General features: G+C 40.4%; 1 protein-coding gene across 10 annotated transcripts in view; it reads left to right on the plus strand.

The window, feature by feature from the left end:
- The window catches only part of LAMA2 (laminin subunit alpha 2), a 1,204,230-nt gene that overhangs the window by 420,803 nt on the left and 757,031 nt on the right, over window positions 1-26,396 (plus strand). For all 10 annotated transcript variants that reach the window (XM_033936921.1, XM_033936924.1, XM_033936922.1 and 7 more), the window contains exon 5: window positions 17,260-17,439. In XM_033936921.1, the coding sequence (XP_033792812.1) occupies window positions 17,260-17,439 (180 nt within the window). The remainder of the gene's footprint in view (window positions 1-17,259; window positions 17,440-26,396) is intronic.

Genomic DNA, 26,396 nt, shown 5'->3' on the forward strand with positions numbered 1-26,396 from the left:
GTGAAACATGAAGATAGGAAGACAGAAGGCACCTAAAAAGTAGTTGGACCAGGGGACTTGTTCCCAACGAACATCTTCAACTAAGGTATTGTAGTCAGTAAGGTCAAGAAAGCTAATGATATCAAGAAAGTGCCCCTTTTCATGGGTTGAAGAGAGGGGAAATCCAGGAAGGTAAGAAAACTGCTGAATTTAGTCACATCCTTGCTATTCAGGTGGTTTCTCTTTGAAAGTTTGTTTAAACTCCTGTGAAACAAAAGTACATGCGTATGTTCCTGCTTACCAAAAATTATCCCCTTTATATGGCTACTGAGATCTTTCCAAAGGCTGTCTACATGACAGACTGTAAGAAGGAAAATGACCCTAATGAGGCAGTGCCTTTCATAAAGTACCTTCTCTCCTTTTCCCCAGTGCAGCATTCGGGCAGATGTGGTGAGCAGAATCCCCTTTGCAGGTAATTTATATCCGTTTACAGATGGAGAACTTATGAGTAATTAAGCCTGAGACTCACTCTGTAATTTCCACCTTTGGCTAATGTTTCCCAGCATTATTTTATAGCTAGAAATGGATTAAAGGACTTAAAAGGGAATGTAAATTAAAAATATAACTTTTTTGTTTGCTTTCAAAGGAAACAGAATATTCAGTAGATATAAGCTAACCGTCCCCCCCCCCCACCCACACACACCCCTTTTGCAAAACCGTGAAAGTGTTTTTTAGCGCAGGCCTTCACACTGAATGTTCTGCGCTGCTCTCAACACTCATAGGAACTCTGAGTGTAGGGAGCAGTGCAAAGCATTCAGCGCACCAGTGCTAAAAAAAACATTTTTGTGGTTTTGTAAAAGGGGGGTAAGTTACCTCCAGTTGTTATAAAGTAAGTACTGATTATTGGTGTTCATGTATGTAAGCAAACTGCTAAAGGTTTTATAGAGTTGCGGTCCCTCCCTTTAGAATGAAAAAGTACAGAATTTCGACAAAGAGCAATATAGGCTAGTAGTCCAATCCCTAGTAATAGGTCTATTGGACTATTGCAACATACTCTATCTGCCTTGCCCTGCAACAATGATAAAACAACTACAGACAATTCAAAACACTGCACTCAGATTAATCTACTCACTGAGAAAATTTGACCACATCACCACGGCCTACCTGGACTCACACTGGTTACCAATACAAGCACGAATTCAATTCAAACTATACTGTCTATTATTCAAAGCAATAAATGGTATAGCCCCCAATTACCTAAACAACCGCCTGTACCAAAACGCCACCACTAGGCAAAGAAGAACTAAGACCCCTTTTACCTACCCCCCACTCAAAGGCACCCAGCGCAAGAAGATATTTGACAGTCTGCTGGTGACGCATGCAGCGAAACTGGACCACACTATCTCCAACCTGCTGATAACAACAAACGACTACAAATATTTTCGCAAAGAAATCAAAACCCACCTATTCAAAAAATTTATACAGATGGCTTAACCCCAAACAGACCCCCCTCAATGCAACTCCCCCCTCTTCCCCCCTTCACCAGTTCCCTTCTCTTTAAGCATGTCAACTGCTTCCCTAACGGTATATATATTGGATCTGCACTATTTCCTATTTGTACAGCATCTTGTAGCTCTTGAAATATACAGCTCCATTATTCTTGTAACTTCTCCTGGAAATGACCAGAATTCTCTCTGTAATTATCCTGGAAATGTCCAGTTGTCTCTTTTGTAATCCGCCCAGAACTGCAAGGTTGAGGCGGAATAGAAATCAGTAATGTAATGTAATAGTAAGATTACTTTATGTTGCTCTATACTAATAATGTAAGGTAAAAGAAACAAAAATAATTCTAAAGATTAAAAAATCCAGAATGGTAATGGAATAGAGCAGGGGTACTCAAAAGATCGATCACGATCGACCAGTAGATCGCAAAGGCAACATCGACTTGCATTGCCTTTGTGTTCTGTTCTCCCTGCTTCCCTGAAGCCAGGCCAGGTGCGTACAAGTGCCGGGCCCACAGCCTTCCCCCCGACGTCAAATCTGATGTTGGAGAGGAAGTTCCGGGCCAGCCAATCATTTTGGGGGGAGGAGTCTGTATGCGCCTGGCCTGGCGTCAAGGAAGCAGGGAGAAATCGGTGGTGGTGGCTTGAAAGGGGGGGGGGCAGGGAGAAAGAAAGACAGACAGACAGCAAGAAAGTAAAAGGGGGGCAGGGAGAGAGAAAGATAGACAAAGAAAGGGGGCAGGGAGAGAGAAAGAAAGAAAGAAAGAGGGCATGGAGAAAGAAAGAGAGGGAGGGGGAAATTTTGGGTTGGATAGTATTGCCTTATATTAAAATTTGGGGTTCATTGGACTTATTTATCAAATACCTTAAGGATTAGTTAGTTACCTACCAGATTCAATTTATTTTATTGCTTTCCACACACATCCAGGATGAGAGGGAAGGTTAGGTAAATTGATTAATGGTTAAGCAAGTATATATCCGCTGTTTATTGATTATTGAATGTGTTTAAGTATTGCACTTCTTATATATTACTGTATATAAAAAAATCAATAAAAAGTTTAACCAGGAAGAGTACCAGTATGACTGTTTATGTTTTGGGGTGGGGTTTTGGCTATCTGGTGTATTTGCCATTGTGAAGCAACTTGTTAAAATAAAAATTAAAAAAAGAAAGGGAAGGGGGCAGGGAGAGAGAAAGAAAGAAAGGGGGCAGAGAGAGAGAAAGAAAGGGGAGGGGCAAAGAGAAAGGAAGAAAAAGTTGGTCTCATGGAGGGACAGAGAAAGATGTTGGTTGGGAAATAGAATGAGGTCTTGAGGCAGAAAGAAAGAAATATTGGATTTACAGTCAAAAGATGGAAATGCAACCAGAGATTCATGAAATCACCAGACAGCAAAGGTAGGAAAAATGATTTTATTTTAAATTTAGTGATCAAAATGTGTCCGAATTTATATCTGCTGTCTATATTTTGCACTATAACCCCCTTTTTACTAAACCGTGATAGCAGTTTTTAGCACAGGGAGCTCTAAGAGCGTCAGGAGCACCATGGCGCATTCTACGAAGCTCACTGTGCTAAAAACCACTATCACGGTTTACTAAAAGGGAAGGGGGTATATTTGTCTATTTTTGTATAGTTGTTACTGAAATGACATCACATATTTTAGTCTTCTGCCTTGACCTCTTTGAAAAAAAACTCCAAATATAAATGATCATTAACATTTTCTCTGCGTACAGTGTGCTTTGTTTTTTTAAAAATTTTATTGTTAGTAGATCATTTTGACTTGGTCATTTTAAAAGTAGCTCTCAAGCCAAGAAAGTGTGGACACCCCTGGAATAGAGTTTATATCTAGCAGATAATACTGTGGGCAGAGACCCACTATTTGATGAGTACGTGTACTGCAATTTAACCATGCAGTTAGACAAGATCAAAGGAACATAACAGCTGAACCTAAATTTCTTTGCAAATAACTCATTTTCATGCAGCGCTCTGGATTGGATTGAATACCCTAGAGCAGGGGTAGGCAAGTCTGGTCCTCAAGAGCAATGCATGGGATAAACACAATGGAATCCTGCATGGGAAGAATGGAACAAAATAAATTTAGCAGTACTTTGATGGCAACTCCAGTAATTGGGAAGCGAAGCCAGTGCCAAGCAGATAAGAACATAAGAAGTTGCCTCTGCTGGGGCAGACCAGAGGTCCATCCTGCCCAGTGGTCTGCTCTCGCGGCGGCCCATCAGGCCTAATTGCCTGAACAGTGCCCCTGACTAATTTTGTGACTGCCTCTAATCCTATCCCTAATACCTACCTCTACTTCTATCTGTACCCCTCAATCCCTTTGTCCTCCAGGTACCTGTCCAAACCCTCTTTGAAGCCCTGTAGCGTGCTCCTGCTTATCACATCCTCCGGTAGCGCGTTCCATGTATCTACCACCCTCTGAGTGAAGAAGAACTTCCTGGCGTTTGTTCTAAACCCTTCCCCTTTCAATTTCTCTGAGTGCCCCCTTGTACTTGTGGTTCCCTGTAATTTGAAAAATCTGTCCCTGTCTACTCTTTCTATGCCTTTCATGATCTTGAAGGTTTCTATCATGTCTCCTCTAAGTCTCTGCCTTTCCAGGGAGAAAAGCCCCAGCCTCTTCAGTCTGTCACTATATGAGAGGTCTTCCATACCCTTTATTAGCTTAGTTGCTCTTCTCTGGACTCTCTCAAGTACCGCCATGTCCTTCTTGAGGTACGGCGACCAGTACTGGACACAGTACTCCAGGTGCGGGCGCACCATTGCACGATACAGTGGCAGGATGACTTCCTTCGTCCTGGTCGTGATACCCTTCTTAATGATGCCCAACATTCTGTTTGCCTTCCTTGAGGCTGTGGAGCACTGTGCTGACGCCTTCAATGATGTGTCTACCATCACTCCCAGGTCTCTTTCAAGGTTACTCACCCCTAGCGGTGATCCCCCCATTTTGTAAGTGAACATCGGGTTCTTTTTCCCTACATGCATGACCTTGCATTTCCCTATGTTGAAGCTCATTTGCCACTTTTTGGCCCACTCTTCCAGCGCTGTCAGATCTTTTTGGAGATTTTGCAGTCCTCCTTGCTTTCAACCCTGCTGTATAATTTGGTGTCATCCGCAAATTTAATAACCTCACATTTTGTTCCTGTCTCCAGGTCGTTAATGAATATATTGAACAGGAGCGGTCCCAGCACCGACCCCTGCGGAACTCCGCTCGTGACCCATTGCCAGTCTGAGTAATGGCCCTTTATTCCAACCCTCTGTTTCCTGTCCGCCAGCCAGTTTTTGATCCATCGGTGGACCTCCCCTTGCACCCCATGGTTCCATAGCTTCCTTAGTAGTCTTTCATGTGGTACTTTGTCGAAGGCTCTTTGGAAGTCAAGGTAAATGATGTCTATAGATTCCCCTTTATCCACCTGGCTGTTTACCCCCTCAAAGAAGTATAATAAGTTAGTGAGGCATGACCTGCCCTTGCAGAAGCCATGCTGGCTTGGCTTTAGCTGCCCAGTGTTTTCGATGTGCTCCCAGATGCAGTCTTTAATCAGCGCTTCCATCATCTTTCCCGGGACCGAGGTCAAACTCACCGGCCTGTAGTTTCCTGGGTCTCCCCTTGAGCCTTTCTTGAAGATGGGCGTGACATTTGCTATTTTCCAGTCTTCCGGAATCTCTCCTGTTTTTAAGGATAGGTTGCATATTTGTCTAAGTGGCTCAGCTATTTCATTCCTTAGTTCCTTGAGTACCCTTGGGTGAATGCCGTCCGGACCTGGCGATTTGTCGCTCTTTAGCCTGTCTATCTGCCTGAGGACATCCACTTTGCTTACCTCTAGTTGGACCAGATTTTCATCCTGATCTCCTTTTACGATCTCCTCGGGTTCCGGAATGTTGGTTGTGTCCTCCCTCGTGAAGACTGAAGTGAAGAACTCATTTAGCCTGTCAGCTATCTCCTTCTCCTCTTTTACCACTCCCTTTCTGTCTCCATCATCCAAGGGTCCCACTTCCTCCCTTGCTGGTTGCTTCCCCTTGACGTACCTGAAGAATGATTTGAAGTTTGTTGCTTCCCCTGCCAGTCTTTCTTCATAATCTCTTTTTGCTTTCCAAACCACTCGGTGACACTCCTTTTGGTGCTTTTTGTGCTCCTTTTGGTTGTCCTCTGATTTGTCCTTTTTCCATTTTTTGAATGAGGCCTTCTTGTCCCTTATTGCCCTTTTCACTGCATTTGTTATCCACACTGGGTTTTTTGTTCTATTTTTTTTGCACCCTTTCCTGAACTTGGGGACGCACAGGTTTTGTGCTTCATGCACCGTGCCCTTGAGTAAGGTCCAGGCTTTTTCTACGGACTCCATCTTCCTTGCGGTGTCGTTGAGTTTCTTTCCCACCATTTTCCTCATGGCATCATAATTCCCTTTTTTGAAGTTCAGTGCTGTCGTTGTAGTTCTTTTCACCTTTGATGATCCAATTTCTAGCCTGTACTGGATCGTGTTGTGATCGCTGTTTCCTAGTGGGGCTAGTACCACCACCTCTTTAGCGGGTCCCCCATGTCCGGTGAAGATTAGGTCAAGAGTGGCATCTCCCCGCGTTGGTTCCGTGACGAGTTGTTCCATGAAACAGTCCCTCGTGACCTCCAGAAATTTGGTCTCCCTCATGCTGTTTGAGTGCCCTATACTCCAGTCTATTCCTACAGTCTGTGTCCTGATCTTGGCTGGTCAGATTTGGATGAGCTGGACTAGGGCTTCAATGATGGCTTCAGTAGTTGGAAAATAAGGCTGGGCAGATTTCTACGGTTAGTGCCCTGAAAATGACAAGGACAAATCAAGATCAAGTGTACATTTGTAGTATTACATTATATCTTATGCTTTGCGTTTGTCTTGTTTGGGCAGACTAGATGGCATTTAACATAAGAACATAAGAATTAACACTGCTGGGTCAGACCAGTGGTCCATCGTGACTAGCAGTCCGCTCACACGGCAGTCCCTAGGTCAAAGACCAGTGCTCTAAATGAACCCAGCCTCACCTGCGTACTTTCAAGTTGAGCGGGAACTTGTCTAACTTTGTCTTAAATCCCTGGAGGGTGTTTTCCCCTATCACAGCCTCCAGAAGAGCGTTCCAGTTTTCTACCACTCTCTGGGTGAAGAAGAACTTCCTTACGTTCGTACGGAATCTATCCCCTTTCAACTTTAGAGAGTGCCCTCTCGTTATCCCTACCTTGGAGAGGGTGAACAACCTGTCCTTATCTACTAAATCTATTCCCTTCAGTATCTTGAATGTTTCGATCATGTCCCCTCTCAATCTCCTTTTTTCGAGGGAGAAGAGGCCCAGTTTCTCTAATCTCTCGCTGTACAGCAACTCCTCCAGTCTAGTTCCTAAAAGTTTGTCACTTCACAACTTGCCATGACTTGTGACTAGGGAGTCTTTATCTCTGCAATATCTTCTCAATAACTTTGACTAGGTAGTTCATTCCCTTGTAACTTTTTCGTATTACTTGTGACCAGGTAGTCACCATCTTACGCTTATCTTTCCTTTTCTTTTTTCCCTATTCTTTCTGCATCCTACCCTCTTGTTCCTATCCTGCCTGTTTTTCCCTTAAGATATTGTAAACCTTTCCTGCCCTTTTTGTCCTCGTGTCTAGTTTGGTTAATTTGTTTGTGTGCACTCCCCTTATTATGTTTTTATTTTAAATATTGCCCACAGTTTTTATTTATTGTACACCACTTTGATTTGACTTTTTTTGTGAAAATAGTGGTATATCAAATAAAATAACTGTAACTATAACTGTGGATAGACTGTACAGGCTATTTTCTGTTAACTGTTGGAGTTTTGTAAAGAAATACGCCTGATTTGAATTAGGGGCATACACATTTAGTAATGTCAGGGTCTCATTTCCTGAGGTCATTTCAACATAAATCCATCTACCCAAAGGATCAGCTGTAACCGTACCAAATGTAGCAGAGCATCGCCTATTAACCAAAATAGCTACTCCCGCCTTTTTCCCCAAAGAAACACTGCTTAACCTAGTCTCCATTTAGTTTATCAGCTTCAATAGATGATAAATGCATTTCCTGCAAACAGCAAATATCTGCCTCTTGTTTCTTAAGAAAGTTCAATATTGTTTTCTGCTTTACAGGATGATTGAGACCATTAACATTGAGAGAATAAATTTTCAAAGACATCTTATTTGTTTTTCAAGTAGAACCAAGTGAACCCTCTTCAACTCATAAATAATTCCACTAAATAACCCCCTATATATATCCAGGACTCCAAACCACCCAGTACCCACCCCACCCTACCCTAACAAATAACTCATACAAACTTGGATGTGCATCCAATAGACCCGAAAACCCACCCCCTCCAACTTATAAAATCACACCCATCATTTCTAAGAGTTTCATTCAAATTATAAGATCGCAACAAATTACCTTGTAATTAATTGTAATAAATATAAATTCCTAAAGCAATTAATAAATAAAACCCCACCCATCACTCTTAGTTTATTCATTCAAACAATAAGATCATCACAAATTACCCAGTACTCAATTACAATAAATAGGCCTATCTAAGCAAATTATTAAAAATAGGGAAATAAATAATTAAATAACATGAAAAACCTGCATAAACATGTTACAGATCAATTTCATAGTACAATACAGTAACAATCTCTCCTTATCTGACTTTGAAATCCCTCAAACATACTTCTATACCATAAGGACACATTACCAGCAAATAGATATTAAATTCATTAAATAATCTAAACTGTGAAATTAATCACCATTTTAACTAAACAACATCCCAATAAAATAAATTATTATCAACATCATTACCCTGTAATCCTTTTATCCCATAAATAAATTAATAAATGCATAAAGTGAACTAATAAGTATAAGCATATATAAATATTTATACTCAAGACATTTTAAGTAGCATTATGTATAATAATGATAATGACAAGAAAAAAAGCCCAGATCAATTTCATATAAAAAAGGGAAAAGAAACAAAGTATTAGTATAACACCTTTCCTCAAAAAGTTTCTTCTCTTCCTCCTCTTCCAATCTCTCTGCATTCTTCCATTCTATTCACTTTCCCTTTCCTTTTTTAAACTTTATAATTTATAATTCTGTAAAATTTTCATTCAATAACCACAGATTGTCTTTGTAAAAACCACCTTTCTTCATAAATTAAGATATAATAATCAAGATAACCATCAATCCATCTCAGCTATTCCAAGAAACCACCCCCTATCAAAAATAAACCCACGAAACTGCAGCAATTTCAAACAAGTCCACATATAAAAGAACAAAACTCAACATTCTCTTATAATAAAAACAAGTAAAATAAACATACCATTCCCATGCCATGGCATTTCCGCAACCGTGGCCACACACGTCACCTCACATTCATTGCCATACCATAACCACAAACATCCGAAACACCACCCATACCTACTCCCAGGCCCTAAGCAAGCCACACCACAAAAACACCCCCTTCCTCACACAACCCCGTCCTTCTAATCTAAAAAACACACACCTCTACTACCCAAACCCTCATCACCCGTTACCCTACAAGCAGATCCATATAACCAATAATCCAAGGGAATTTGGATGCTACCTCTTACATTTGTTCACCATTCCTTTCTCGTTTCCTGATGACTAGCTAGTTTAAGCAAACTAGTGACTTTTCAAGGGTAAAAACAATCCAGTGTCCAAAGTGGTCAGATAAAGCACATAGGAAGTTAGACACATAGGATTTTCTAATTTGTCTGGATGATCTTCTGAGGCTAGACCTGTTTCAGTAATGAATAAGTGTCAAAAAGGTAGTCAGACTGACCAGATGACCACGAAGTATGAAAGCTTGACTCCCTTACTCCCCCAATGGTTACTGACTCTCTCCTACCTGTTAAAGATGTGAATGAAACAGTGCATACCAGCCTGTATGACAGCTTCAGACATTATCGTCAGTCCTATCAGACCAGCAAGCAGATCTCTGGTGGTTGGTGCAGTGGAATGCAGAGAAGGGGACCCAAGCCCCTATCCCATTCTAACTAGTACACTTATTTATTTATTTATTTAAAATATTTATAATCCGCTTTATACCAAAGCAGCTCACAGTAAACATGCATAATATAAAAGGACATAACATGTCTCCAATAATATAATGTGAATTGAAAAAAATATAATGGAAAAATTCTATTCAAGTGACCAAATAAAGTTGAAACTAACAAAAGATGTAGGAGCACTTGTGATATATAATGTGCGTTTTTTATAAACAAGGGAAAAAAGACCTCAAAATACCCCTTGTATGTGATCAATGAAGTCACAACATTTTCGGGGTGGATATCATCACTGGCTTGGTTTTTGACCAGTGATGATATCCACCCCGAAAATGTTGTGACTTCATTGATCACATACAAGGGGTATTTTGAGGTCTTTTTTCCCTTGTTTATAAAAAACGCACATTATATATCACAAGTGCTCCTACATCTTTTGTTAGTTCCAATAATATAAATCATAATAAATACGATAAAATAGGACAGAAATTAAGAAGGAAGAGTCCCATCTCACAGAATAGGCATAACCTTCTCACATCAATAAAAGGCCTGAGCAAAGAGATACATTTTCAGTAATTTTCTAAACTTCAACACATCTCCACAAAATCCCTGACAATGCATTCCATAAATCAGGTCCCGCAATAGCAAAACAAGACTTCTTTTTTCTCACATATCTCACATTCCCTTTTACGCATGTCCAGTAGTAGACGTTTTTCAGACCTCAATGACCTATTTGGCTTGTACAATATCAAACACTTTGATAAGTAATCAGGTAGAGTGTTATAGATTCCCTGTTGGACAAATTTCAGGATTTTGAATTGTATACGAAAGTGAATTGGCAAAATAAAGCTTCTTCAAAATACTGTAGGAGAAATGTGTTCATAACGAAATGCACCTAGCTACTGAGTTCTGAACAGTAATTTATTTATTTATTTATTTTTAAAATATATATACCATTTTATTCCAAAAGCGGTTTACAAATGGTTACATACATAAGATATTATACAGTTCAAAACAAGGTTAAAACAAGACAAACGGATTCAGTCCTTACGTAGTATCAATTTCTCAAAGAAATGCATCTACATATAATTGTGTTTTCAGCATTTTCTTAAATGAGCTCCTATCTCTACATTTTCGGATTTGACCAACCAGGCCATTCCACAACTTAACCCCTGCACATGTAAAAGTCATGGCCTCCGTCTCCACATACTTAGGGTTAGCCTTTGTTTTCAGCAATGATGAACTTTCAGAGCGCAATGATCTTGACGGCTGATACTCTGACATTAAGCCCTTAAAAAATTCAGGAATCATATCATATAGAAATTGGTGGCATATCATAGTTTCTTTGTATTGAATTCTGAATGCAACTGACAGCCAATGCAATTGTCGGAGATATGGAGTAATATGCTCGTATCTTAATGTTCCAGTTAGCATTCTAGACGCGGCATTCTGTAATGCTTTTATATGGACTGAAGGCATGCCCAGATAAATGCCAGTACAATAATCAGGCTTTGACAGAACCACTTGCTGCAGCACCTGTCTAAAATCTCAACTAGATAAAATATTCTTCAGTTGAGATAGCTTTCACATGGCAAAGCATGTAATCTGTACAACTCACACCACTTGAGATTTCAGAGATTATTGTGGTATAAAGTGTGAACCCATCAAAACCCACTTAAAAACTACTATACTGACATTTAGGTGACACTTGCAGACAAAATAGCTATTGGGGAGATATACAGTTAGGTGAGGGTTACCAGATGTCTGGATTTCACTGGATATGTCCTCCTTTTAAGGACATGTCAGGGGATCCGGACAGCTTTTCAAAACCCGGCATTTTGTCCAGGTTTGAAAAGCCTCCTCAAATTGCATCGGGCAGGGAGGAAATCTGTGCATGTGTGGATTAGGGCGGGGATGGGTAGAACTGGGTGGGGATGGGCGGAATTTGGTGGGGATGGGTGGAACTGGATGAACATGGGGGTGGGTCTACGAGGGTCTGGATTTTCTGATTGGAAAATCTGGCAACCCTAAGTTAGGTACTATAGGTTTTGGGTGAGTTTTGGAGGGGTCACCATACAATATAAGGGAGTTATGGTAAGATATCTACTTGGAACTTTTTATGTGAAGTTTAGTGCAGTGCCCCAGTGGCATACAGGGGGGGGGTGAGGGATGGGTGGTCCGCCATGGGTGCACGCCCCAAGGGTGTGCACAACTGGCCACCCTCCCTATTCTGCCGCTGCTGCTTTCCTTAACCAGCAGCAGCTGCAGTAAATTTTAACTCAGAGGCGTTCACGGCTCAACTTACTTGTGCTCCCCTACAGCAGTGATTTTTCCGTTTAAAGCCACAGCCGTTGGCTCCTCGCGTGATATGCGGCTGACACCCGCAGTTTTGAATTGAAAACCAGCTGCAACAAGGAACCGGTCAGAAACGCTGTTGCTGCACAGGGCAGTGAAGAGAAATGCTGCTGCTGCACAGGGAAGTGGTGGGGAGAAATACTGCTGCTGCACAGGGAAGGGAAGGGGGAGAGAGAAATGCTGCTGCAGCACCCAATTGGAGAGAGAGAGAGAAGGAGGGAGAAGGAAGACAAGGGAGAGGAACCAGAGATTCCAAGTCAATGGGAAGGAGGGAAAGGAAAGAAGGAAAGGAGATACCAGACCATGGAGGGGGAGGGGGAGATGCTAGGGCATGGGGGGGAGGGAAGGAAACAGATGCAAGACCAGGGAAAAGGAAGGAAGAAGGGAGGGAAAGAAATGAAGAAGAGGAGTTGCTAGATAATGGAGGGGGAGGGGGAGCTGGAAGGAGAGGAGAGAGATGCCAGACCATGGTGTGGCGTGGGAAGGAAGGAAAGGAGAAGAGAGAGAGATGTCAAAGCATAGGGAAAGGGGTGGAGACATAAAAATGGAGAGGGGGTGAAGCTGAAATGAATCATGTACAAATGAATCATGTACAAAGGAGAGAAGGGGTACAGGATATTGAAGGGACATAGAAAGAGAGAAGATGCCATATGGAAGAGAGAGAGTGGACAGTGGATGGAAGGGGCAGAGAGAGTGTGGGCAGTAGATGGAAGGGGGTAGAGAGAGAGGACAGAAGCTGGGTAAAAGGGACAAAGGGGGTGCAGATGTTGCATGGAAGGAAGAGAGGACAAATGCTGTATAGAAAGAAGAGAACGAAGAGGAGATGATTAAAGCAGAAATGACAAAAGGTAGAAAGATTTTTTTGTTGCTTTACTTTCTTATTTCTCATTATTTGTTTTATTTCTATTGTTAATTTATAAAGTGGTGATTGTTATGTATCAGTTTTTCAAATTTACATCTACTGGCTTTATATTTTGCACAATATTAGGGGACATGTGTCACTTTCTGTGGTGTTGTGTTGTTGCATTGTATGCAGAGTCTGGTTTCTTGGCGGTTCAGTTTAACTTTTGTCTACATATTTCTATTTGTGATTATTCCATAATGGGCGAGGGTGTATCTCTGTTCTGTGTGTATGAAAAGGACATGGTTTTCTGTTGGCATTGACTGTACAGGATCAATTGACAGTGCAGGATCTGGCTTGTTTAGTTTTACAATGTGTGTGTTGGTGTTCTAGTGCTCACTGCAGTGTTTAAGATGCTGCCTTTTCCTAGGTACACTCTTGTGCGATATGTGGATTGTTATTAAAAATCATATTTTTCATATAGATGAGGGGATGCCAAAAAATGATGGGCCCCGGGTGTCACATATGCTAGGTATGCCACTGCAATGCCCCCTCAGTTGTTCCACTGTTTTACTGGGATGTCTGTGTGTCCAATCTGCTAAGAATGCTGCCTTCTCCTATATCCCAATGGTTGATTTTTGTGCATTTTTCACTTAGACTTTTTTTTTTTCCTTGAAAAAGATTCAAAAAGATAGATGCACTGAGGACAAACGTATTTGGGAAATGGTCATAAAAAAATAGATAGTTTTCTGCTTTGAAAATGGTCATTTTCTCTACTGGATGTTTTTCCCAAAAATGTCCAAAAATCAGATTTAGACTTCATATTGAAAATGCTCCGCCATGCTTTTATTACTATGTTACTATGGAATGCAAGCAGCAAGGATCATTCTTGTTGTATGGGATGTTCAGGTCATATGCCACACTGTTCTCTGTTTGTTATTGCACCTGTGTTGTAGTTTTCTGATTGTGCAGCTGCTACTGTAATTAGCTGCAAGTGCAGATAATAAAGCTTCAAAAAAGCTTCTGGATCCACTTGACATTCTATGGACACACTACCTCTAATTCTGTAATCCTAGTGCCTAAATTTAAGCAAAATTTGCACATTAACCACCCAATATTCACCACTATTTAGCTGGCTCCTGGCTGACTAAATAGCGCTATGTTAGCAGCTATCCAAGTTAGCAGCTAGATCACTCATATTCATTGGCTGACCAGCTAGGTTAAGTGGCCAGATAGACTGGCCTAAATAGCATTTATATCTTTGGCCGCTATGACTTTGCTAGCCAGCTGATGAATATTGATTTGGCCAGCTATGTCAAATGCAGCTCAGCATAGAATAGAAATTCAGTGCCAGTGGCCACTGATCGCAGGAGATAGCCAGGCTGCCTCCTGCAATCTGAAAATTAAGCCCTAAGATTATAGAATACTGGCGTAGCGAGGGTGGAGGTGCCTGGGTCGGTGGTATCACCCTTGCCTTCTTCTCTGCCCCCCTGCCACGTGCCCCTGCTACGTGCGTACCCTTCCCCTGCACCTGTTTAGCTCCCAGGCACGAGCAGCATCTCCAACTTTCTGCTCATGCTGGCGTCAGCCTCTGAGGTCACTTCCTAGTCATGGGACCCAGAAGTAATGTCAGAGGGGAGCGCCGATGCCGACATGAGCAGCAGGTTGGAGCTGCTACTTGCGCTGGCAAGGAGCTAGAGGGATGGTGTGTGTGTGTGTGTGGGGGGGGGGGTTGAAGTGAAGGTACGTGCATGGTGGGGAGGAGTGGAAAGGGGCTGAGAGGAGATGCTGGCACCCCCACCAACATGGTGCCCAGGGAAGTCTCCCCCCCACCCCCCCTTACTACGCCACTGGCTGCAGTTATATGGGAGGGGCATGTGGCTTGGTGGTTAAAGCTGCTGCCTCGGCACCCTGAGGTTGCAAGTTCCATCCCGACCTGTTCCCTGTGACCCTGGCAAGTCACCTAACTCACCATTGCACCAGGTATCACAACTAGATTGTAACACTACTAGGGCAGATAGGGAAAATACCCAACAGTACCTGATTACTACCATTTTAGGTGATTGCTTTCATTAAAAGGCAGTTAATAAATACCAACAAATAAGCATTCAGGTGCATAAGTACAATAATAATAACAATTAACTTTATTTTTGTATACCGCCACACCAATAAGTTCTAGGCGGTTCACATCAAGAACTGAACAATCAGCGAATCCTATAGATACATATAAATCATATAAATATCATATACATATCAAATATATGTCATAAAAGCAGTACTAACAATCAAGATATGAATTTGTCAAACAAATAGGCTTTCAATAATTTTCTAAAAGAATAATAAGATTGGGCTTGAGGAATCCACCAGGGATTCATTTTACTGGCCTGGAATGTAAATGTTTTGTTCTAAGAATCTCTTATAACGACAAGATTTGGGTGATGGAAGCGCAAACCAATAAGATTTGCGTGTATTCTTTTTTTCTGATAAAATCTTTATTCGTTTTAAAACTTACAATAAGTGTGACAGTGAGTTAAAACATTATAACATTAAATAGAACACTTAATAATCAGCAATAATCCAAATCATATAACTTCTCTCCCTCCCTCCCCACCCTTCCATAGCAAATATAAAACATAGGTATCATTATTATATTGTTATATAATAAACTAAAAATTACCCCCTCACCCAGTATTGAACTTGTAAATTTAAGGGGAAAATGGTATCTATTCAGTACAATATTTTACATCTTGAAACTTCCTTAAATATCCCTTCTGTGTATTGCTCTTTCCATTATATATATATATATATGGCATAACGAGTTCCATCAAAAATTATAGTTCAATCTACTCCATTTTTTCCAATTACATGTAATTTGTTGTATGGCGATCCCTGTCATTATAAGTAAAAGCTTGTTATTATTTGAAGATATCTGACTCTTTGCCCTCATTGACATGCCAAATAATATAGTATCATAGGTCAATGCCACCGAGTTTTCTAATAAATAATTAATTTGGTCCCAAATTGATTTCCAAAAAGCCACAATAAATGGACAATAGAACAATAAATGATCTAAAATCCCTGCTTCAAGATGACAATGCCAACATCTATTAGACTTAGAACTATCTAACTTTTGTAACCGAAGAGGGGTCCATAATGCTCTATGTAACAGAAAAAAACAAGTTTGTCTCATAGATGCAGACACTGTACATCTCATCCTCCAAGTCCAAATTTGTGTCCATTGAGACACAGAAATTTGGTGCTTAATCTCAATACTCCAAATGCCTCTCAGACCGGTTTTTGGTTTCTCTTTAATAAATCCAGTTAACAATTTATACCACTAGGCGGCCTGGTGCCCCAGGAAGTCCACCTGAAAGCATAAGAACTCTAAACTATATTGATTGTTTCCATTCAGGGAACCCCACCTGAATGGCCTGCTTCAGTTCATCCATCTAAAACTTTGTGATTTATTGAGGCCATATTAATGTTGCAACTGTGAAAAATCAAGCAGCTTACTATTAGAAATAACATCATCTAATATACGTATACCTGCTATCATCCAATACTTCCAGATGACCTTAAATCCGCCAATTTGAATCTTGGAGTTCAGCCATATAGTTTGATTTGTTGATTTGTGAATTGGAATAGGTGTTAAATTACTCACATATCTTAATGTTTTCCATGTGTCTACTAATATTTTATTATCTTTATATAATCTAGGCATTTTGATACTGAGAACATGGCACAATCGCAGAGGAAACATGAGTCGCCATGCCAACCATAACCAATCTGGGATATTTTCAATGAGCTCTGGGAGAACCCAATACATACCCTGGTGCATAATATAGGATTGATGATACCTATAAAAATTGGGAAAATTTACCCCTCCCTCTGTAATTGACTTTTGTAGAGATACTAAAGCAACTCTAGGAGTTTTCTTTTTTGTTTTAAGAAATTCAAAATGAGATGCAAGATAAACTGGGGCTAAACCAAATAATACTTTAAAACAAATACAACCGAATTTGAACAGAACTCTTGCCTCAAACGGCAGCCAGTGAAGTTGTCTATAATAAGAGCTAACATGGTCATATTTTTTTAGACCAAAGATCAAACGAACTGCTGAATTTTGTATTATTCATAACCTGTTAAGGATTTTTTTTATGAGATCCCAAATAGATTATATTACAGTAGTCCAGGACAGACAGGATTGAGGACTGAACCAATGCAAGAGAGGACAACATGGCCATGCCAAGCTTGAGCACATAGGTTATAGAATACTGCCATTTTTGCACTAAAGTGATAGATTTAGTTCCATATTATTATACTTGCTATTGATATGGTGTAAGTGGGCACACCTAAATGTTAGTGCACTGATGTCATTTACACTAGTATTCTATAAAGGAATGTGGGTGCCCAGATGTTATCACAGAATATGTGCTCAGTGCACTGCATTTTTGAGTCTAAATGTTGGTGAACTTTAAAGACCTGTCCCCAATATACATCTCTTACTGAATTTAACCTGATCATGATGCTTATTTTTAGATTCACACCTCACTGATTAATGGAAGACCCAGTGCTGACGATCCTTCATCAACATTACTGGAATTCACCTCTGCTCGCTATATTCGTTTGAGGCTCCAGAGAATTCGAACACTGAATGCTGATCTGATGATGTTTGCTCATAATGATCCCAAAGAGATTGACCCAATTGTTACAAGAAGGGTAAGTTCTAAAGAAGCAGTAATGCTCAGCATAATAGTCTACTATGGACGTACAGGTACTTTGCATAGATTTGATGGGGTTGATATTCAAAAGGGTTTGACCGGGCAGGAGAGGTTCCTACCTGGTTAAACCCCACTGAGCTGGCCAGCTGACAATATTGTTGCTGAATATCTCAGCTAGCCAGGTATTCCCTTATTAATTAGATTAGGGTCAGTCCAGGGGCAGAGATTGGGTGGGATAGCCCCTAGTTGGGCAGTGTGCAAAGTTAGGACAGCAAAGAGACTGTCCTAACTTTATTCATCGAGTTAACTGGACACTGGTCTGTATATCTGCCAGTTCCCAGATGTATTTGGGGTGCACAAATGATTGGGTGGTGAGGCTATATTTGGGGTAGAATCCCCATGTGGTCTCCAGGTCTCCGAGCATTTATTTCTTACACATCAGGACACAGTGTGAAGCAATGTTGATATTTGTTTAGTGTGTTATCACACAAAGGATTGCAGCATTTTTATGCTCATATTTTTGAATATTATTTCCCTTCATTCATTTATTTATGTCTATTTAAAATGTATTGACCGCTTAAATCTAAGCAATTTCCATCAACATATATAATATTACAAAAGACAGCATGTATAACAGATTGTTAAGGTGCGCGGTCCCTCAGTTCAGATAAGCCAGCTAAGAAACCAACCCGGGGAGGTGGGTGGGTTGTGAGAATATCTGCCTGCTGTCCCTGGATAACACCTGTTACGGTAAATAACTGTGCTATATCGCAGTACGTCAGGCCCTTCCGTTTCTATATCTCCCATATAATCAAGTTATAGACATAATACTAAGACTAAATGTTTATCTGTAAAATTATATTATCCAAATTACAATATCAGAATCATAATTCTCTTTTCTTTACATTTTGCTCAATCTTAATATTCTGAGATAGCTGTAACATAAGCAACGTCCTCCCACCAATTGTCACATAAATGCATCCACAAATAATTGTCTTTTCACCTTGCATTTTTTTGACTAAGTGCCCAGATAACTTCATGTTTGCTGCACATACCCAGATAGTCAGTGCCGGGAGCCACACTTGCCCTGGCATTGATTATCCGGGTTTAGTTCAACCCTGCAACTGGAAGTGGCTTACAAGCTACTTACCACCTTACCAATACTCATTCTGATTTCAGTCCTGAGTGTCCTGAATTTTTGCTCTGCTTTCTCTATTCCATTTATACACACTTTGTCATTCTTCCCACACAAATGTGACGCCCTATGGTCTATAACATATATTTACTACCACTTAGCACCTCTTAATAATGTTATTTCAGTTGTTATGCTCTTGTATCAAGCAGCTGCCTATTGTGATCACTATAGCTCTGTAAACTTACACCCACCTCCAGATGCAGTCTGCTAATATATGGCTCAACAGTAAAAAGAAAGACAAATACATTTATTTCCATATTTATATGTAAGGTATAATAATCAAATGCTTTTATGTGGGTAAACTTTAGGGAAATTATATTAGCCAATAATAGTGCCCACTTATGAATTTAAGAGTTGCCTTACTGGGATAGACCGAAGATCCATCAAGACCAGGATCCTGTTTCCAGCAGTGGCCAAGTCCAGGTTACAAGTACTTGACAAGATCCCAAAAGATTAAAACAGACTTTATGCTGCTTATCCTAGAAATAAAAGGTGGATTTGCCCATGTCCATCTTAATAATGGCTTTTGGACTTTTCTTTTTAGGAAATTGCCTAAACCTTTTTAAAAGCCTGCTAAGCTAACTGCTTTCACTACATTCTCTGGCAATGAACTGCAGACTTTAATTACACATTGAGCGAAGAAATACTTTCTAATTTGTTTTAAACTTGCTACTTAATAGATTCATTGCATTCCCCCTAGTTCTAATAAGAGTAAACAAGCGATTTACATTTACCTGTTCCACTCAGCATTTTATAGACACTTTTCTCAAAGAATGCACACTATGGTCATGATTCTGTATAGCGCTTCTACATTTAGGCATGGTTTGGACGTCCTTGTAGGCATGATTCTGCAAAACTTAGACGTTCTTTCAGTGGCGTACCTAGCATATGTGACACTCGGGGCCCATCATTTTTTGAAACCCCCCCCATGATTTTTAGTAACAAGCCACATGTCACACATGAGTACCTAGGAAAAAGCAGCATCTTACATACTGCAGTGAGCAGTACAACATCAATACACCCATTTTAAAACTAAACAAGCCAGACTAGTACAGATCAATCCTGCAGTCAATCCTAACAAAAAACCATGTCTTTCGAACACACAGAACACAGAAAACACCTTCGCCAAGTATGGAATATGTAATCACAAACTAACCCCTCCCTCTTTTACAAAACTGTAGTGTGGATTTTAGCCATGGTGGTAACAGCTCTGACGCTCATAGAATTCTGAGCATGAGAGCTGCTACTACCACGGCTGGCACTAAAAAACGCTCCACAGTTTTGTAAAAGGGGGGATAAAATAGAAATACATAGACAAAGGTTAAATTGAACCAGTAAGAAGCTGGACTCTGCATACAGTGCACCACAGAAACAGTGACACATGTCTCCTAAAGCAATAAATAAATAGAAAAATTTTTTCTACCTTTGTCTTCTGTGGTTTCTGCTTTCCTCATCTTCTTGTAATTCTCTTTCTTCCATTTACTGTCTGCCGTCTCTCTTCCCCTATATGGCATCTTCTCTCCTTCTATGCTTCTTCCAGAAACTGTATGCCTCCCTCTTCTATCTCTCCTTTCCTTTTCAATTTATTTTCTACATCTGTCTAGATTATGTTCTTTCTACCCTCTCATCAATGTCCTTTTTTACTGTCTACCTAAAGCTTGCCACCTCTTTCCCTCACCCCTTCAGTGTTTCCCTAACTCAATCCTTTTCTCCCCATCATGTGCCCTCCTTTTATTTATCCCCTTCTTCCATCATGTACCCTCTTTCTTCAACCCTTCCATCTAGAACCTTCTCCTCTCTCTGTCCACTTCCATCCAGCATCTGCTCCCCTCTTTCTCTCCTCCCATTTCCTTCCTGCATTTGCTCCCTTATCTCTCCCATCTGCACTTCCATCCAGCATAGGCTCCCCACTACCATCCAATGTCTGCCCTTTCTCTCGCCATCCACTCCTCTTCAATCAGCATCTGCCCCCTTTCTTTCCCTCCAATATCCTTCCCCCTTATGTCTCTCCCCTTTCTCTGTACATCAATTCCATCAGCACCACCCTTCCATACCACCCTACCCCCTTTCTTTCCCTCCACCACTCTTCCATTCCAGCAGTCCTGCTCCTTTCTCTCCCTTCATGCAGCAAGGTCCCACGATGACTGTAGCTGCCGGCTGCAGTCCACCCCACTCCGACGTACTTGCTCTGGAGGGGACTCGGCAGCCGCTTGCTGGAAGGTCCCGCGATGACTCATATGCTGGCTCTGCTCCGGAAGAAGTAAATTACATCGGAGGGGGTGGATCCGGCAGACGTAGGGAGTTGTGGCAAAGTCCCGCAATGACTGCGTCTGCCGGGTCCACCCCCTCTGATGTAACTTACTTCTTCCGGAGCAGAGCCAGCAGACGAGTCTGCCAGGCTGGCCCGAAACATCCTCTCCGACGTCAGAATTGATGTTGGAAAGAAGACTTCTTGTCGGCGATTAGCAGCAGCAGCGGGGAGGTAAGATTGCAGCGGCGCGGACCGGGGGAAAGGAAGGGCAGGAGGACTCGGACCTGCAGGAGGACCTGGACCTGGCCAGCTATGCACCCCCCCAAGCCGTGCACCTTGGGTGGACCGCCCCCCTGCCCCCCATTGGTACGCCACTGCGTTCTTTAGAGAATCGCACTCAACACCTCTTTCAAGAATTAGCTCATTGCAGCACTCTTTAGTTAGAAAACAAGGGCAGCTTTTGAGCAAGAAATATAAAGCAATCTTTTTCATGTGCTCTGCTTCAGTTAGTTTGCCCACAAAAATAGAATATATCTGTATTCATGTGCTAGGTTTATGTGCTGCATTATTAAATGTATTTTGAGCTTAATAAAGCAAATATAAAAACTCTATTGACCTATTTAGCGAAATGCATTGGAGATGTCCAAAGTTCGCCTAACTCATGTCTATCTGCTGCCCAAACCACACTCAAAAGTAGACCTGCTTTACATTTGCCTACAATGTAAGTGCTTGGTGGATGCCCATGGGCGCTCAGCGATATGTAAATCAGTCACCAGATGTCCACATAAAAGCCTCTCCTACGTCATGCCTACTTCCTTAGATGCAGCTTTTTCCGATGAGTGTCCACAAAATTGTGGATGCGTCTCAGAACTGACGTCCACATCCTTTGGACGTCCAAGTGCCAATTATCACTCGTTAAGACCCTTAAATTGCATGTTAACCACTTAATTTGGACGCCTTAAGTCCCATGGACTTAGGCGTCCTTAGGCGGGACTTAGGCGTCCTTAGGTGTCCTTTACAGAATCAGGGCCTATGTGCAAAGAGGGTGCACTCTTCTTAAAAAATGCCCACTCTTTCCTCAAAGTATGTGCATGCAGATTCATGCATGACAGTTTGTACAAGAGTGCACACTTTTTAAGAAGAGTGTAAAGGATAAAGGGTCATGAATTTGATAAACCTCCTTTCTGTGGTTCAGGACAAGTAGTTTCCATTAATTAAATGAACGTGCTTTCTCAATATAAGTTTTTGTACCTGGGGCAATAGAAGGTTAAGGGACTTGTCCACGCAAGGAGCTGCAGTGGGAAATGAAAAGTGTCCCCTGTTTACATATACCCCCAGATTCTATATATGATGCCCAGATGGACACACATTTTAACTGACTAACAAGCAATAATTGGATGCTTACAACCAATTATTGATGTTAATTGGCACCAATTGATTATGCATGCATATCTGGCTATGCGTTGTTCTATAATCCTATTTATAGCACACAATAATAATAATAATAATAACTTTATTATTTTATACCTCCATAACCAAAAGTTCTAGGTGGTTTACACTAAAAAGAGCTGGACAGTCAGCGAAATACAATATTACAGTAAAAAAATACAAATATTTGTAAAATAGAATTTCAATAATAAAACTCTCTTTAAGTAATAAACTTGTTCAATCTATTTCATAGACACTCCTCTCTTCTTCTTCTTCTTTTTCTTTACCTTCATCTTTTTCCTCATTTTATTCTTTTTCTTTCTTCCTTCAATTTCTCTTTCCTCTTATCTTTTCTTTTATTATCTTTTCATGAACAGTCCTAGTACTTTAGATCTTTTAAAACGATTCAATTCTACATTGCACAATATAACTGAATATTTGTTATACTAAATGTTTTGTTTTATTTTTTGATACCCTGTACTTGAACTGTTTCTTATATTTTTTCAAAAAACTCAATAAAAAATATTGAACTTAAAAAAGTAATAAACTTATCGAACAAAGTGGTCTTAATTAATTTCCAAAAACAGCAATAGGATAACATAGCTTGCTGAATACATTTACCTAACCAAGATTGTTGCCTACCAGCTTGAAATGCTAGGGTCCTATCTAAGACGGTCTTATATCTACACCCATTAATTTTTGGATAAGCAAATAAGTAGAAGTTTCTAGTTTCTCTTGATGGTCTATGCCAGTGATTCCCAACCCTGTCCTGGAGGAACACCAGGCCAATTGGGTTTTCAGGCTAGCCCTAATGAATATGCATGAGAGAGATTTGCATATGATGGAAGTGATAGGCATGCAAATTTGCTTCATGCATATTCATTAGGGCTAGCCTGAAAACCCAATTGGCCTGGTGTTCCTCCAGGACAGGGTTGGGAACCACTGGTCTATGCAACACAAAATGAGGAAAAAGGTAAGCTGGAGACAATCCCAATATCAGCTTACAGCAGATACAGGAAAATATGAATAATATTCTTGCCTCCAAAGGCAGCCAATGAAGTAAACAATATTATGGACTAATATGGTCGTTCTTTTTTAAACCAAAAATCAATCGAACAGCTGTATTCTGAATTATCCTTAATTTCCTTAGAATTTTTTTGGGTGCTCCTAAATAGATGATGTTACAATAGTCTAAAATAGATAAAACTAATGCCTGCACCAATAGTCTGAACGATAAAGGATCAAAATATTTTTTTATGTTCTTAATTTCCACAACTCAAAATGGGATGTGGCCTTGGGAGGGCATTCAAAAAAGTTGCCTTCATTGGGCACCTGCGTTTACACCAGGTGTAAATCATGCACCCTAAGTTAGGGTGTGAAAATCAGTGCTAAGTGCAATTCTATAAAGGGGGTTAATCATTTTCAGCTCCTGGGGGAAGATTTGAGTTAGTTTCTATACTCTAGTCCAGTGATTCCCAACCCTGTCCTGGAGGAACACCAGGCCAATCGGGTTTTCGGGATAGCCCTAATGAATATGCATGAGGCAGATTTGCATGCCTGTCACCTCCATTATATGCAAATCTCTCTCATGCATATTCATTAGGGCTAGCCTGAAAACCCGACTGGCCTGGTGGTCCTCCAGGACAGGGTTGGCAACCACTGCTCTAGTCCATGTTCTCCAACTTTGGGTCACTACAAAGACGTACTGTGTGCTGATTTTGTCACTCCAGTAGCATTCTCCCAAGTCCTGCTGCTTGTTATGTTTTTGTTTAATAAAATGTGAGCCTGACGCTCAGAAGATCTGAGTAAATTTGGCAGCTGCTTGGACAAATCTTAACATTCTAAATTTCTCAGCCTGCAGGCCAATTAACCTTTATCCAGAAAATTCATTTTCTGTACTAAAGTTAATGGTTAAATAATGGAGGGAGCAAAGGCACCATCTGGTTAAATCAGACCATTGGTTACTTGAACTAAACGGATCTGGATAATTAATCTGGTTATCTTATAACTTATTTTTTTCTGCAAATTGAGAATAAGAGAGGAGAATTTATGCTGATATCCTATTTCAGTTTTTGTCTTGATAGGAGAAACATGCTCATATTTTGCCTGATTTGATAATGTAGGGAGGTATAGTATCTAATATGTATTTATGAATAAGATCTATGAGTAGAAAATGTTTAAAAAAGAACGACCAAGATGATAAAGGGGAGGGAACTCCTCTCGTATGAGGAAAGACTAAAAAGGTTAGGGCTCTTCAGCTTAGAAAAGAGAAGGCTGAGGGGAGATATGATTGAAATCTACAAAATCCTGAGTGGAGTAGAGTGGGTACTTTTAAAACCAATAGGGAGAAATATTTGTTCACTGGGAGAATAGTACAGCATAGCGTAGCTGATTTTAAGAATGGTTTGGACAATTTCCTGGAGGAAAAGTCCATAGTCTATTATTGAGAAAGACATGGGAGAAGCCACTGCTTGCCCTGAATCAGTAGCATGGAATGTGTTACTACTCTTTGGGGTTTTTGCCAGGTATTGGTGACCTGGATTAGTCACCGTGAGAACGGGCTACTGGGCTTGATGGACCATTGGTCTAACCCAGTAAGGCTGTTCTTATGTTCTTATAATATTAGAACGTGGGAGGTTACGTGTGATTTGGGGCTTTGGGAATGTTTTTATCTGTCTGTTTAAATGATTACAAATGTTCTTTTTTGTAAACTGCCTAGATTTTTAGGCAGGTTTTAAATAAATAAATATAATAAACATTAATGACTTAAGCAGATCAGCATTTCAAGATAAGGTTAAAGTTTACTGGATATGCTCAGGCTGAACACCAGGTGCGGAATTGCTTTCTTCCGTTTCATTTTTTTTTTCTGACCCTTAATATTAAAATTTCTTGCCCACTCTAAAAGATTTTCTGACGTTTAATTTATCTGAGCTTTTCCAATTTGTTTAGTTGAACTAGAGCATATTAGAAACAATAGGAGGTCAGGATGAGATAGGGTGAATTATAAACTGCAATCCTGTTAGCTAAAAGGTTCACTGTACCCTGAAGTGGAAGCCGTAATTCCAGTAGCAGAAGGAATGTTGCATGATATTGCAATGTTTGCTATAAAACTCATTGTACCCTCCATAGTCAGCATTAGTTTAAAAGCATATCAGAATTATAAGAATCAGGTCCAGTGAATTTTCTTGTGTCTATTAAACTAACCATGCTTTTTTCTGGGGGTTTGTGGGAAGAAAAGGAAAAAGAAATCAAAGACAAAACATCATTCTATCAAAGAAAGAAGGGCTCATCATACTCGGGCATATTCATTAACAAAGAGACATACCATGAAGTTCAGAAAGAGTAAATTCACATGGTCCTTTAGATTCAAGTGCACTAAAATGGGCTGGTTGCTCAAGATAACCCGACTCTAATACATTGTGTTAAAAAAGAAAACAGTCAATATTCCTCTGTCAGTGGATTTTAACCATGAACATGCATGAGACAGATCTGCAGATGCTGACTCCATTCTATGAAAGCTGCCTCATGTAATTTTATGGTAAATATCCTTTAAAAATTCAACTGTTTAGATGTCCTGTGGCCTTGGTTGAGAATCCCTGTCCATTGTACTATGCTAATGATATGCAGAACTGTTTTGAGGTATGTTTTTCTGGGGTAATATACAGTAGAATATAGAATCCAACTTGGCTAGTACAATATCTGTGGCTGACCTTTATAAAATAAGAGTCAAAACAGGCACCCATTTTAGACCTCAAATAGGCCTCTTGTTATAGAATCAGACCCTTAGGAATACCTAGTGAAGACACATTCTTCACTTTTCTGCTAAAAATAGCTAGCCCTTACTTAGTCCTGTCTCTTCCAGTGGTGCTGTTAAACCAGGAGAAAAGTATGCCTTGAATGATTCCTTCTTTGGTCTACTAGAAGTATAAGATAAACCACAGTTGAATTATGGGTAAAGATTATATCAACCACCATGATACGATTAACTTCAGGAATGTAATGGTGTGAATACACTTCCCCCTCTGTATTCGCAGGGGTTAGGGGCAGAGCTGGCCTGTGAATATTAAAAACCCACTAATAA

Source organism: Geotrypetes seraphini, chromosome 3 (assembly GCF_902459505.1).
Source record: "Geotrypetes seraphini chromosome 3, aGeoSer1.1, whole genome shotgun sequence".
Taxonomy (NCBI): domain Eukaryota; kingdom Metazoa; phylum Chordata; class Amphibia; order Gymnophiona; family Dermophiidae; genus Geotrypetes; species Geotrypetes seraphini.